The 14,557-nt window shown below is 40.3% G+C and overlaps 1 protein-coding gene across 2 annotated transcripts in view; it reads left to right on the plus strand.

Moving 5' to 3' along the window:
• Positions 1 to 14,557, plus strand: part of LOC126404152 (phospholipid-transporting ATPase ABCA1-like) — a 209,821-nt gene that overhangs the window by 137,574 nt on the left and 57,690 nt on the right. For both annotated transcript variants that reach the window (XM_050067165.1, XM_050067166.1), the window contains exons 37-39: positions 6,647 to 6,824; positions 7,932 to 8,047; positions 10,278 to 10,425. In XM_050067165.1, coding sequence (XP_049923122.1) covers positions 6,647 to 6,824; positions 7,932 to 8,047; positions 10,278 to 10,425 — 442 coding nt within the window. The remainder of the gene's footprint in view (positions 1 to 6,646; positions 6,825 to 7,931; positions 8,048 to 10,277; positions 10,426 to 14,557) is intronic.

Here is a 14,557-nt window from a genome sequence, read left to right on the forward strand (position 1 = left end):
ATAAAACCAAGCACAACTTTACATTTCAAAACTGTATGGATAAATAGTGGTGGGTGAAGTGCCTGAAAGCCATCTTGAGTAAAAGTACAGATATCTTACCAGAAAATGACTTGGGTAGAAGTTGAGGTCACCTATTAGAATATTACTTGAGAAATAGTCTTAAAGCATCTGATATTTACTGCACTCAAGTATCAAAAGATTGGATTGGCATCATGGCACACCATTTGAGAACCACTGTACCTAAGTACTGGAAGTAAAAATACAAGTAAAGGCTGTTAATTAAAAACAAGCGTCAGAATTTTGAGGCTTAAAAAGTTTATTATTTTGTTACATGAAAAAGCACCTTAAAAACGGAGCCTTGACATTTAAAGAAAACTTTGTATCTCTACTTAAAGGATTTAAAAAACAAAATCGAATATGCCTTCCTTCCCATTCCCTCATTAGTTTGTCCCTTCCTTTCCTCCCTCCTTCCTTCCTCCTGTCCTTTCCCATTTTGTAGTAAATAACTAAGATACTTCGGGGATATGTACTGGAGTAGAAGTGTACATTTTATTTAGAAAATGTAGTTGAGTTCAAGTAAAAGTTGAGTACAGCTACTTCCAGAAACACTTTAATACTCTAACAAGACATTACTTGTTAGATTACACCACTGAGGATAACACGTGTGGACAGTTTGTTAAAGGAAGGACAAAGTATTCTGTAGTGTTTGCAGTGTGTGCTGCAGTTATTTCAGAACACTGCATCTGCACTTCCCTCCTTAGAATTCAACATTTAGCGCTGCTGGAAGACAATTTTTGATTTTCTGACGATGCATCCTGAGACGCAGAAGAGAGAGACTGATGGTGACTGGGGAACTGAGAGATAAAGCAGAGTGAGAGGGATGGAGCAGTGGGGTGAGAGGAAGAGAAAAGCGGGGACAGCAGAGACAAAAGGAGAACAGATGAGTAAGAGACAATACAATAGAAAGCGTGAGACAGATAGATAGATGAGGGATTTGTATGCACAGATTTGGAGGCCCATGGGAGCCCCCTTATGAGGATATACCTTTTTTTTTTCTTTTTTCCTCACGCTTTATCCATGGGCTTGCAGGCGAGTGGCTCCCCATGAGAGCCAGAGATTAATGGTGTGCTAAATCGCAACATATGGATGTAACTGCTCTGTGTGTACTGTGTACTGTTTTGTTTTGTGATAATGACCAGTTTTTTTTTTTTGTTTTTTTTTTTATTGTGTGTATTCCTCAACAGTGTCTGTTGTTGATATTGTGCATTAAGTCTGTTTGTCGTCAATGCTTGTAATGGAAAGTAGCTGGAATACGTCCCACTGCAGCAAATTGCGGTACAGTGCTATTACACAACTCCTGGCATTATAAAGGCAATTCAGTGGCTGCTACCCTTCACCACATAGTAGCACTTTTATTCCACACTCCCACTGTTGCTCCGGCCCAATCCTCACTCAGGTATTTATGTAGTGATCAGGTGCTGACGACAGCCCTGAATTAGAGAGGGAGACTGCGCCAGGGTTAGGGGATAATTACGATGGCCTGCCTACGGTAGATTCAGGATGAGCCTCTTCTCCTCTTTACCTCCCTGTGCAGAGTGTGACGACTACAATTTATGAACTGTGATTTCCAGATTAGCTTAGACACTCCTTCATTACTGAATAAGTGTGCAGGTTGGAGACAAAAATAAGGGAAAAGGGCAGTGACTTCTTAAGCAGATGAGTAAGCACTAAGGAGTCAAGTTGCTTCAAGCTCCACTTCAATATTTTCCTGATGAACAATGGATCGGTTTATTTATTTGTGCCCTTTTTGGCTTACTGTTTGGGGTTTAAGACCCGTAAATCACACCATTACCAACCCCTTTTTCAGCAATACTGAAAAAACACCTCTATGCACTTTTAAGTCACTCCAGTGTCTTGCCATGAGAGTCTTGTGGAAAATCATTGACAAACGCAGCCCTTGTCATCCTGAAATTTTGGATGAAATGTATGTCACATTTACATCACAATCCCATTCCTCGTGGCTCTGACTCAGCATCCGCACACCTCTGCACAGAAGAAGCAGCCATTTCTCCACAAAAAGCCTTAATTTAATTTGACTCCCTTTCTTCTCTTTCTCGTCTTACGTACCATCTGGTCATGATTTCTCTGGCCTCCACTGTGAATCAACTCATGAATTAAACCATAAATGCTGATTTCAGTGGCCTCCGTGTTTATATTGCATGACAGCATGCTCTATGTGACGTCTTTGTTACTTTTATTTTGCACATTGCAACAACCAGTTCACACTAGAATCAGATATTGCATTTAACTTAACATTAAATCCAAATTGAGCACGGAGGCTTACAGTGTGAACGTAGCCTGAGAATAGCTGGATGTGTAAATAGGAAAATGTTTGCTAACAAGTTCGCCGTAACAGTGTTTTAAAGTGATTACATTATGTTATTTTTATTTTGTTCTGCTGCCCTCAAGTGGCCAAAAAACAGATGCAGCTTTTAGTACATTTATTAATTTACTATGTGTAATTTAGTTATTGTTAACTGCCAGGTTTTCTTTGAAGGGGAATAACATTGCTTGGTGAGCATGGCGGGAATCCACAGGAAATATTAAAGCACTCTAAGTTCCAAAAGTCATTTATATGAAAGTTGAATAGTGTAATTTAACGTTAAATGCCTACATTTTTGCTGTAGGTAGCTGTCACTGTGGTTATAATGTCTCCTATAATTTGCTCGCCAACAGCCTAAGTAAAGCCATTGAATTACAGAGCGCTAAGAAAGCCACCGACCTCCAACTAAAACAAAAAGTGTCTCCATGTCAGCTGAAAGGAATAATCAGCTTTAAAATGAATGCATATTTCTGATTGACACCTCCTTAATGTCATGGAGAGACAATTTATAGAGCCGTTCTATGGATAATAACTTACCACCAATGGCTTGTTCCCTCGCCAGATGTTGGACACCAGAATTGCACTGCACCCTCTAATTTGAAGTGGCACTCCCGTCTAGTGTGCTTCACAGCCAATTTCAATGCAACTGATGTCATGAGCTTCAAAATTGTAAAAGTATGTGAACAGAAAGACAGGCTATGCTTACAACCATTGAAATGACCACTTCAGTTGCGCAAGGTCTCATGCTTTATCTGCTTTGTTACAAAAATAGAGCCTCCCAATTTTCTCTGTCATCTCAGAAATGTCAGTCTTTGGCACTGTTTCATTAAGGCGATATCCTGAATGTATCATTTCTTAATTGCTCAGGAATATCAATTTGGCAAAACTTCTGCTCTTCCACCCTGTTGAATTTGATGCGTAATTTAGCTACAATCAGCGAATTGATATTGTTTCTGTTTCTGTGCACGCTATCTGCAAAAATATCCCATTTAAAAATCATATGCGGTTGAGCTACCAAATTAATTGTAATACCCTTCCATCGAAATTGAAATGGTTCTCAGTATTATCTACATAATACTGCATAATATAAATGACGACCTGAATGTTGTGCCAGGAGCTTCAGATTTGATAATTATCTCATGCTTTCAGCCCCCCCTCTTACTTTAACATTTAAGGCTGCACCCTGAAGCCCTTGTCATTAAAAAAAAAACCTTAAAGGAAAGCAATAGATCCTGTAAAGCTTTACTCCCACTGCTCATCTTTCTTGCTCCTCCATTATTAGTTAATTAGCAGATTGCTTGTCCTCTTCTTCACAGCAATTAACCAGCTTCAAGCGTTCGGGGTTAGATCATTCACAGCTTTGTCCCCTACATTATCTCCCCACCCAACCAGAGCACGAAGCCCTTGAAACCTGTTGAAATGCTGGGCTGGCACCCACTGTGGTGCATGATTTCATATTTATGTGTTCTAATTGCGTCTGGTTGGCGATGATAAATACAGCCTCGTAGCCACACAGGGTAACTTATTTAATATGCTAAATACACAGCAGGAAGGCATGTGAGAGATTATCATGGGCCGAGGGTGAGGATGATGGTGGGGGGGGTTAAAAGAATACACCACAGTTTTATCCGATGCTAATTGAGCAGTCGCAACGGAGGACATTTTCAAAGCCAGGATGGCATAAATGAAGATATACACGGCAGTGAAAGGAAGGTCAGCGTCTTGAGGAGAAAGGAACAATTTGTTTCTAGCATGAAAGAAGGAGACTGTTACATATACAACGTCTGGTCGAGATTTTAAAATGTGCCTCTGTTCTCTTTACCTGTCGACTGGGTTGCTAAGGGACCAACAGGAGCTACGACTTGAATGCAGCCCCACCATAATTTGCTATCATGGTTTCAGAAGGCTAATGACCTTTAAAAGCTTTTTGATTGCGTACGAACAGCTTTTGCCAGTGCTTGCCATTAATATATGTAATGCTAATGTCTAATGAAGTCATCAGTACTAACAAGCACATGCCTGAAACATTAGTTGTATAGATTATTTCTGTAACAAATTTGTTTTTAAGTAATAAATTTGATGAGTTTATTGCATTAAAGGAAATGAGCCAAATGCTGCTTTAATGTTTTTTAAGTGTCATTTGCCTGGGAATAAGAGAAGTAGCTATAGGCCTGTTCTTTTCCCAAAAATCTCCTCACATTCATTTGTGAAATTTTTATGACAGTGACAAAATCTTGCGTACACTTTATCCACAGCACAGTGTTGATTCTGCCGTCTCTAACCTTTTCTATTCTCAGTGACGCCACTGCTGTGGTGTACAGCGATAACTCGTGCCCACTGAAATCGCAAATGAAGGGAGACAGTATTCCCAAAGAAATACATTAAAATGCAGTGAATATCACACTAGAACTTTAATCACTTTCATTGGTAGCATGAGACCGTTTAATTTAGATTTCAATTGAGTTAAAGCTCTGTATTTCATAAAGATATCTCACATTCCAATTCATGTGGAAGGTTTGATCCAAAGCACTTTACAGTACCCTTAGGTAACGGCTCACATATTTTAGCATATGTAAACGCAGTGGAAACCGTATGATCATTATACAATTTACCTGTGTAGTAGTAGCAGAAGTAATAGTAGTAGTTAAAGAAATATTTTATCACTGGACAGGTAGTCCTCTCATAAAACTGGGCTGTCTATGCATAGAAAGGGCTGTAGCATTTGCTTTTGCTTAAAGCCCAGTTCAGACCAATGATTTGCGATGGACCAAAAATATATAAGAACTTGCTGGGAAAAGTTGCAGTGGTGTGAACTGGCTGTCTGAGCTTTACTTAAGCCGGCTGATGGTGTCACCAGCAACTCAGCTTGTCAAATTGCCGGCGGCTGGTTTTAGAATGTAAAGCAAATCTCCTGGTCAAGTCTACTGCTGCTCACTGTATATGCTTTTGCCCCACCCAACACACATTCTCATTTACTGATTAATTGGGATTGCTAGTCCATCTGAAGCTTGTTTTGTTTTTCACAGTTTCATCACTATTACAAATGCAACTGTAGCCAGTATCTCACTATCACTATCCTCGTTCATTTTTTAAGAAGCTACAAATTATATTCGGCCACAAAATAAGCCGGAAAAGCTGGAAATCAGAGTGGCAGCACAGAGAGTTGTTGCATAGCGATGATACACCATCTCATCTAGTTACATTGGCATTGTTTTTAGAACGGTGCAGAACGGTGCATTGCAAGTAGTTGCATCTTTCAACTTGTCTCGTTGCGAATCTGTGGTCTGAACTGGGCATAAGAGGAAGAAAACCTACAAATACCAGAATGCACTGCGTCGCACCGGACCAATAAATGCTCCTGCTGGCAGGTAACAGAATGCAAACATGTTTGTTTGATACAATGGCGGCCAGCTGGTGACAAACAGTCCTGTATTACAGTAAAACAGTATGCTAAGACATATTTTGGAAAACGTTTGAGGCGACACAAAAGCAACATAATAACAGAATCTTCATTTATATTTGATCAGCACCACTTTGTTTCACTATTTGACCTCAGTTATTTCAGCTTCTGTTTTCACTATGTAGAAAACAGCAGGGCGCCCACTTCCTGTTCACACAATCCCACTATTACAACCAAACAGGGCACTAAAAAATGTTCTGAAAGCATTTTAAGATAGGAACAGGCAGTGCGGTAACAGAAACTTGGTTCATATTTCTTCAGCACTGCCTAGTTTTACCGTTTGATCAAAGTACGGTTTGAGTTTAAGAGAGAAATATGGGGGCAGGTCTGTCTCTTGATCCACTTCCATAGTGTTTGTCTGTGGTGGCAGCATGAATGGTTGGCAATACAGAAAATGGGAAAGTACAGCCTGTTTATAAAGCAGCAGCCCACAGCCAGTGAAACGTGCCCCCTTCATCCCCTTAAAAATCTACACCTATGGTATTAGTGTAATTTAGTTTGGTCCTTATTGACAGTTTCTGGAGAAAAAAGACACATGAAAAGGAATAAAACAATAAGGCATTACATTAAAAGGAGAAAACAATGAAAAATACAAATGACTGTGTTGTAATGAAATAATTCCCTTTTTTGTGACAGTGTTTTGTTGACATCAAAAAGGATATTTTCAGAGCCGAAACACATCATCGGCTTTATAGACAAAGCCTAATCTCCACTTCTATTTTGGTCTTTCATCTTTAGTGTCCTGGTACACACTAATAGCTCTCCAGTCAACTTCCTGTTTGCTGTGCTCTCTTCAATCACAGGGCCACAACCTCCACTGACGTGGTGGTGTCCATCTGCGTTATCTTTGCCATGTCCTTCATCCCTGCCAGCTTTGTCCTCTTCCTCATCCAAGAGAGGGTGAACAAAGCCAAGCATCTGCAATTTGTCAGTGGAGTAAACCCAGCTGTCTACTGGTTGGCCAATTTTGCCTGGGACATGGTAAGTACCAGCTTCACGAGGCTGCTGTTTCACCTCTTAATCAATCATGACTTCTTGGTGCAATTTAGCATTCCTACTTATTTATGTGTAATGTGAGTGAAATGTGGGTAAAAACTACGAGCCATTCATGTTAATGAGACTCATGTAACTCCATAGACCTCATCTTACCCTCGTTTGATAATCTTCTACTGTACTACCCTAAAGATTTTTTCCACCTAAGGCTATATGTGAAAAAAATATCCATCCACTGTAATTGATAATGCAGCTTTGACACTGTTGGCTTCTGGGAAAAAACTTCACCGGCGCAACAGTTATTGGCTGAGGCGTAATTATCGACTCCCGCTGCCCCAGCAGGTTACACTCAACAGGCTTACCGGCAGTTTCCCCGAGGTATAATGGAAGTACACATTTTATCAGCTACCTTTTGGTAAAGAAATTGCATCAGGATGCTCGTAATTATGGCGGATAAACGCTGCCTGAGTGGAAGACAAATGTACCTGAGGAGTCAGTCTAATGATTCTAGCCTGAAGCTCTTTGCATTAGTATACATGCTCTATCGACAGTAGACATTACAAGGAATCCAGGTTGAAAATGTTCTTAATATTGTAGCAGTGTAAACTTGAACGTGGACTGTAAATAAACATTTCTCATTGTTTCTTGGTGCATTCTGTTTATTTTATCATTTATTCACCAGTGGAAAAAGACCTCTGCAACCAAAGGGAATATAATCCTTGTTTTCCAGCCTTTTGCTGTTATTGACTTGATTTAAACAAATACTGAATAACTATTAGTCTTTTAGTCAATAGTTCATAAAACGATTATTCAGTTCAATGTGTGATTCCTCAATAACTTGCCTCAAACACAAGAGTCTGATATTCACTGAATTAATCAGTAAATTAAAGGGAAATTTACTTGAGAGCTAATTATACTCCAGATTTCATAATTACACGTCTTTTCATTCAAAAAAAAAAAGTTACAAGCAAGCAATATTTTTTTATGTCCTCACTAATGCCTTGATGAGCAAGTTTTCAATCAAGCACTGGCCTCTGCTTCTCATTGGGATAGCTGCTTATTTTTCTGTTTGCTTGTTTATGTTTGTCCCAACAGTGTAACTACATCATCCCATGCTTGATTGTGATTACGATCTTCCTCTGCTTCCAACAAAAAGCCTACGTTTCACCTCCTAACCTGCCTGCTTTGATTCTTCTGCTTGTTCTGTACGGGTAAGTAAATTAAAAACGAAATACTTTCAATACCAACTTTAAGGAATACTTCATCCCCCAAATGATTGTTTGTATATCAGTTACTCACCAAGTGTTGCGCTGAAATCTTGAAGAAACTTTGTTTTTCTCACATGCGTCCAGTGAACGAAGAATTCAAAAAAGAAGAAAATTCTTGATAAACTTAAGTAAAAGGGGTTTACGTTGACAACAGCAAAACTATAAACTTCAAAATAATACATTTACAAAACTAGTGCAGTAAAATCCAAGTCTCATTTATCCAGTCGTATGCTCAGTACTTCCCAAACAGACAGCCCTTTCTGACCTGACCTTGCAGATAAGTTTCTTATCGATGCTCTTTTCTAAGCCAGACGCTATTGACAAAAACTGTAACTTTACCTGGCAGAATACAGGAGCTGCTGGTCTACTATTGCCTCCATCAGTTACTTTGTTATTGTGTGACTTTGGTGTATCTCAACTGAACCTTTAAAACACCAAAGTGTTTGTATTCAAAGTTTAATTTTCAGTCAGTGTAGGAGTGATAGCAGGTCTCACTTCTTTGATTTAATTTTTGGAAGTAGGGTCACCCTTTTATGACACTTATGGTCAAAATACATTGGGCACAGTTGCGGCACAGCACATCTGTAGCAGCGTGCACGTAGCAGAGCGCGTCTGTTGTAATCAACTAAAGCTGCTACACTAAACTATGGCCACCGCCGTGCTAACCAGTAATTTTACCTGGATAGGCTATCTTTTCTTTGCGCACGCTCTGCAGCCCTCCAACAGGTAAAAACGACATAGAACTCTGTAAAAACTGAGTACAATCTCTTTAAAAAACATAAAAACGAATACTTCATTGTACCAGAGGCAATGCGAAGCATCAGAGCAACGTTATCTCTGTTTTTACATTTCACAGAAAAATAAATCTATCAAATGAATGCATCCTGTTGTTAAAACGATCCGGTTAATGACTTCAGTACCTGTTAAAGTAGCCTACGCATCCATACCCTCCATAACCACCTGCATTATCACTTTTCTAAACTCATTATGCACACAGCGAAGCTGGCAGCACCAGTCTGTGGAGCAGGTAAAAAAAAAAAATCCCACTTACATGATGTGCCGCAGCCGTGACCCATGTATTTTTGGCTGTCAGACCATGGATTGTTCGCTGTTGGATACTATTTATATAGCTTTTTTTCTCCACACTGATCAACAACATCATATAAACTGTATAGTTTGATCTCCATCCACTACTTTGAGCACTTCACAGAAGCTACAGTGTAACCACACATAGTATATTTAATAAAATATTCAAATGTTGATATGAAGAAATTATCGTACTTAACCAGGCTTAAGGGGTAACAAAAGTACTTTGCTGACAAAATGAAATCTTTATGTTCATCATTTATAGTTTGGGGATATCAGTCCACTTTAATAAAAATTTAAAGGTAGCTGGTTATTCGCAAAACTAAGTGCAGCACATTTATTTCAGCCATGATGGTGATCAGAGCATGGCTGCAGTGTTCTTGTTGTTGCATCATATCTGTCTTAATTCATGGAAATCAATGTGTTAATGAGGTGTCATTAACACCCAACATGATCGAACATATGATGCATATAGTAAGAGCTCATACAAGTAAAAGAAAAAAGAAAAAAGTAGCAATAATAAAGAGATTTGTAGACTGACCTTTAAACACTCGAAGTCCACAGATAAACCATCATTAAACACTTAAAATTCTGTGGCCCATTAGATTTTTTATTTCCGCCTGCGTGCCCAATAATTACACAGAGCTCATTTATAAAATGCTATTTCAGATATTGAACTGTTGTTTTACTACTTCAGTGATCACTTTAAGCAGAACCTCGCTCCTACTACTTCTAATACTGAACTTGAACTACTGCAGGCCAAGTGTGGGTGGCATTTATTGCTCAGCCGTGTTTTATGGGTCACTTATTGAACATGCAAATGATCGGAAGAGGCCGGTGGGTGATGCCATGAAACGGTGCAACTGACCTGGTAATCTGCATTTATGAATGGAAAATGGCGTAAACTCTTGCTGACACGAAATTGGCCACCGCTGTCACATAAACCCTGGCGTTAAGTTTAATGAGTGTTAATCCTCAGGCTGGAGTTATTTTGACTTTGACAATACAGTAATTCTGCTAAATCAGGTCAGGGGGTCCTTGTTTGCCGTCTCTGTCTGCTCGTGTGATGGTGTCTTGTTTTCTGTAGGTGGTCCATCACCCCTATGATGTATCCCGCCTCCTTCATCTTCAGCGTGCCCAGCACTGCCTACGTTGTGCTGACCTGCATCAACCTCTTCATTGGCATTAACGGCAGCATAGCCACCTTTGTTATGGAGCTCTTTGATGATGATGATGTGAGTGGCACCTACACACAAACACACACAAAAACACACATATCCTGGAATGGATGTGAGGACAAGACACCTATATGGACAATTTTAACACAGTGGAAGCAGCTTCTATAAAACAGCAGACACAGACATTCAGGCTCCCATAGCTGCGTAAAAAATATATTTGGAAGCTATAGCAGTGGATGGCTAATTGACTTGAATCATAGATAAACGCTCTGTGTTTTGGAAGCAAAGGCTTCCATACGCACGTGGGTGGAGTGTGTACCCACCTGGTATAACTTTTAATATATTTCCTTTATCCTCTCAAGGATTTTTCAAAGGAGTTATTTTCCCTATTCTCTTTAATGTTTAATCGTTTGGTGAGAATTGGGTCTTCGGAGAACTTTCCTCATCCATCTTTCAGCAAGTGTTCATTTTAACTGCAAGCTGCTTCAGTCTCGGGGGAATCAAAAGACAAAGACACCAAAAAAGACCTGCATAAGAAATGGAGAGCTTAGGAAGAGAGAGAGAGAGGGATGTTGACTGTCAGTCACTTTGCTTTTGATTAGAATTTAAATCGCATTTCATTAAAAAAAGGAGAGAAATTGGCCCTATTATGACGGCCTATTCTGACTTAGCATTTAGTGTCACAGCCAGAGCTCTTACAGGTGGCTGTGGTTGAGACAGCTTTCTACTTCTGTTGGTGTCTCTCTCTTTTGGTCTCTGAACTGAATATGTCTACTTTGATTTGTAGACTTAATTGTTGTTTGCATGATTAGCATACATCACCCACTTTTGGATTTTTTTTTTTTCATTTCACATTTTTAGCCTCGCGTTGATCACTCATTCTCTGTCAGCGCACACAATGTCGTTTCGCTCTCTGACAAGCTGCTTAAACATCTGATGCTTCGTTGGAATGTCTCCCACAGCTCTGATCCGACACTTCAGACTGAGCGTAATGTTGTCTGAAAGACTTTGCCTCTGCACACTCTGTCCCCTCCGACACGCCTGCCTCTGACTTGATGTTTCCTCTGGCGCCGCTCGGCTACGGCATGGGACGTCTCCTGTCTCCTAACGAGGCTGCCTCATTTGCATCGCGATTTCATTATCACGAGCATTCATTATGAATTTGTATTTTTCGGCTGGCAAGTCAAAGAATGTCATTGTTGCCATTTTGTTGTCTCTGCATTCACTTTATTTATTGATACGGTGTTAGCGGAGCATATCAGTCATAAAGGGTGCCATTGGTAATAACTCAATGGACAGCATGTTGCCCAGCGGCCGTGTAAAGGGACGGATTTATTGCGCTCTTCTCTTGTCCAAGGCATAAGGGACAGAGATAGTGCTTCTCTGAGACTTGACAGGGACAGAGGTCCATGGTAATTCTGCTAATCTGACTTGATTTCACTGCCGATAAGAGAGCCTGATGGGTCGACATCAATCAACAGATGTTACAACTCTCCAGGTTTCCATGTGTCCCCCGTTCAGAGCAGATATCTCTCTGGAACAGACTCTTCACAAAATAGCTAGCGCAGATACGACAGTGCCCCGGTGTGCCCCAGTTAGGCAGAGAGGGTAGATCCTACACATGACAGCTCAATCCAGTCTTCTCCTTTTCGTGACTTGTACTGTTTCAAAGCGTCGTCTGATCTCTTTAAGACTCCTCAGCAGTGGCATTAGTTAAATAATGTCGCTCAAAAGGAAAGCTACAGGCCTCAGTCTGTTCTCTGTTTTCAAGCACAGGGTGAATCTAGATCCCTTTTGGGCATAGCACTATTTTTCCGAGAGAGGAAGCAGAGCTGCAGTGTTACAGACTCGGTGCCCCAGTTTTGTCTCGAGACCAATGGGAGATTTTCTTCCCCTCAGGACTGTCCAGCTCCCTGTGGATTGCATCAATCCCAGCCTGCCTTGTATGCTTGAAGCAGTGTCTGAGTCAATACCTCCACCACGTGCCACTCAGAGATAACCACAGGCACAGATAGATTTTCCAGGGTGAACACAAAGGTGTGGCAGTGTGGCCAGGTACTACCTACCTCATGTAGTGTAATTGGTGTTTATTGTATAGAATCCAGAATCCTTTATTGGCAGGATGTTTAAAAGAGGCATTAAAGTCAGTCGTTTTATATAACATAACAGAAGCAAGGGCTCCTGCTGGCTAAGTCTAGTTTTCGCTCAAAACCTTAAAAAAAAAAAGAGCATATCTCTACGTCCAAAGCACATAATTCCACAAAAATTCTTCAACTTGGTGGTTAGCATGGCCGCCTTTCCACAAGGACTACAATAGCTCAAAAAACCATGAATACCATCTGCAGAAAAATATCTAACTAGACTATTTGAGCCATATATTGTGTCTGTCTGCTCTCATTGTGATTCCCGGCATTATGAATGAAGCCGTGCTGTGGGAATAAGCACAAGTGGCGATATGGGTCAGATAAGCGCCTCGCAGACCATACCACCTTCAAAACCATTTGAAAATGATTTATGGGCATAAAGCGCAAACGTAAGGAGGAAAATTGTCCAGTGTTTCATCATCCCCGACTAAGAGCCTCTTAGATCTCCTTGATGAACACCCAGTCAAGAGAAGATGTGTTATTTCATGTATCGATCTCAAATTAGGTCTCCCTTTCTTCGCATTCCTCTGCCAGACGGATGGGCTGCATTCAGCCAAGGTCATAGCTGTTGTTTATTTGACTTTCCTTATCTCTGTATAAGCTAGGTGTTGACTGTAAAGAACAGAGGTGCCTTCAACAAATCCCAAGACATCTGTGTGTATGTGAACATTTACATGTGTTAGTGAACAAGGGAGGAGAAAAATATGTTGGACATTAAATTTGTTTGGAAACGGTGAGGAAAGATAGTGTTCGTGTCATCTTTAAATTCCTCTGCTACACTGGACAGCAGCTTTAAAGATTGTCCTCATTTTCATATTTTAATAAAAGTCTAGCTAGCTTATTGGATAAGCAGGACAAATACATGTTTTATCAACTGGATACAAGTCAGACTAAAAAATGGTTCAGGAAATACACAAAGAGTATGTTGTTTATTGGAATTACTCTCGTAAATTAATGTTCCTGAACGCACCTCAGCTCCCCTTAGTAAGTAGTTTATTTTATTTGATATGACATTAGAATTTTATGTGTATATACATGAACCACGTGCGCTCTGTTTAGTGTTTGTAGCACCTGTCCACAGGGAATTTTTATACTTAAATTAATAAAAAAAGAAAAGTAAATACATCAAAAAGTACATACACAAAAATCAGTCCACAAAAAATACAAAATCCTGGTGTATCTACTAGGGATGCACCGAAATGAAAATTTGTGGCCGAAGCCGAATAATATTAAACACTTGGCCGAATACCGAATATTGTTGTTTAGTTTTTCATTAGTTTTTGCAGATGAACACCCTCCAGATTAGTGTTGTCACGGTACCAAAATTGGATCCCACTGTACGATACCAGTGAAAGTATCACGGTTCTGAGTAGTATCACGATACCACAGCGAAAATGAGGCAGATGTGCCTTTTGTCATTTATAAAAAGATAAATCACTTTTCTATAATACATCAATGATATTTCAATGGAATAAATTACTTATTGACTTATTCATACTTCAAAAACAGCATCAATAAGTGATTAACATAGGGGGGATCAAAATAAAATAAATAAATAAAATAAGAATCAACCAGCCACCCTCCTCCCCTGACAAGTCCCTTCATAAGTAAAGAACAGTCCCTAAAGTGCGGTGAGGTTTGTGGGCCGTGAACGGCTCGTTTCTCCTCTGACACGTCACATACCTGTGTTCGGCTGGCTCGGCTGTTCAGGTACTTCTGGGCAGTCATGACGCCAAGAAGAGGATATTATTGGAGCCGACTTCTCCGTCGCCGGTAAGCCAATGGCCGCCGTATTTGACAGGAATACATTACTGTCTGTGTCTGTGACCCCCGTTCAACCCACAATCGGTGGGATTCGCCTTTCGTTTCTGCTGCTGGTTGAAATCTGTACTCCCACAGCGTGCTGAATGATTTAAGCCTATTTTGCGTGCTCAAAACTATTTTTAGTCGCAAATGCGAGTGCGGTGACGGACAGATCGCCACACTGCCGACATTTTACTCCGCCCATCACGGCACGCTGTTTGATTGCGTTATCAAAACACGCC

Source organism: Epinephelus moara, chromosome 17, assembly GCF_006386435.1.
Source record: "Epinephelus moara isolate mb chromosome 17, YSFRI_EMoa_1.0, whole genome shotgun sequence".
NCBI classification, from domain to species: Eukaryota; Metazoa; Chordata; class Actinopteri; order Perciformes; family Serranidae; genus Epinephelus; species Epinephelus moara.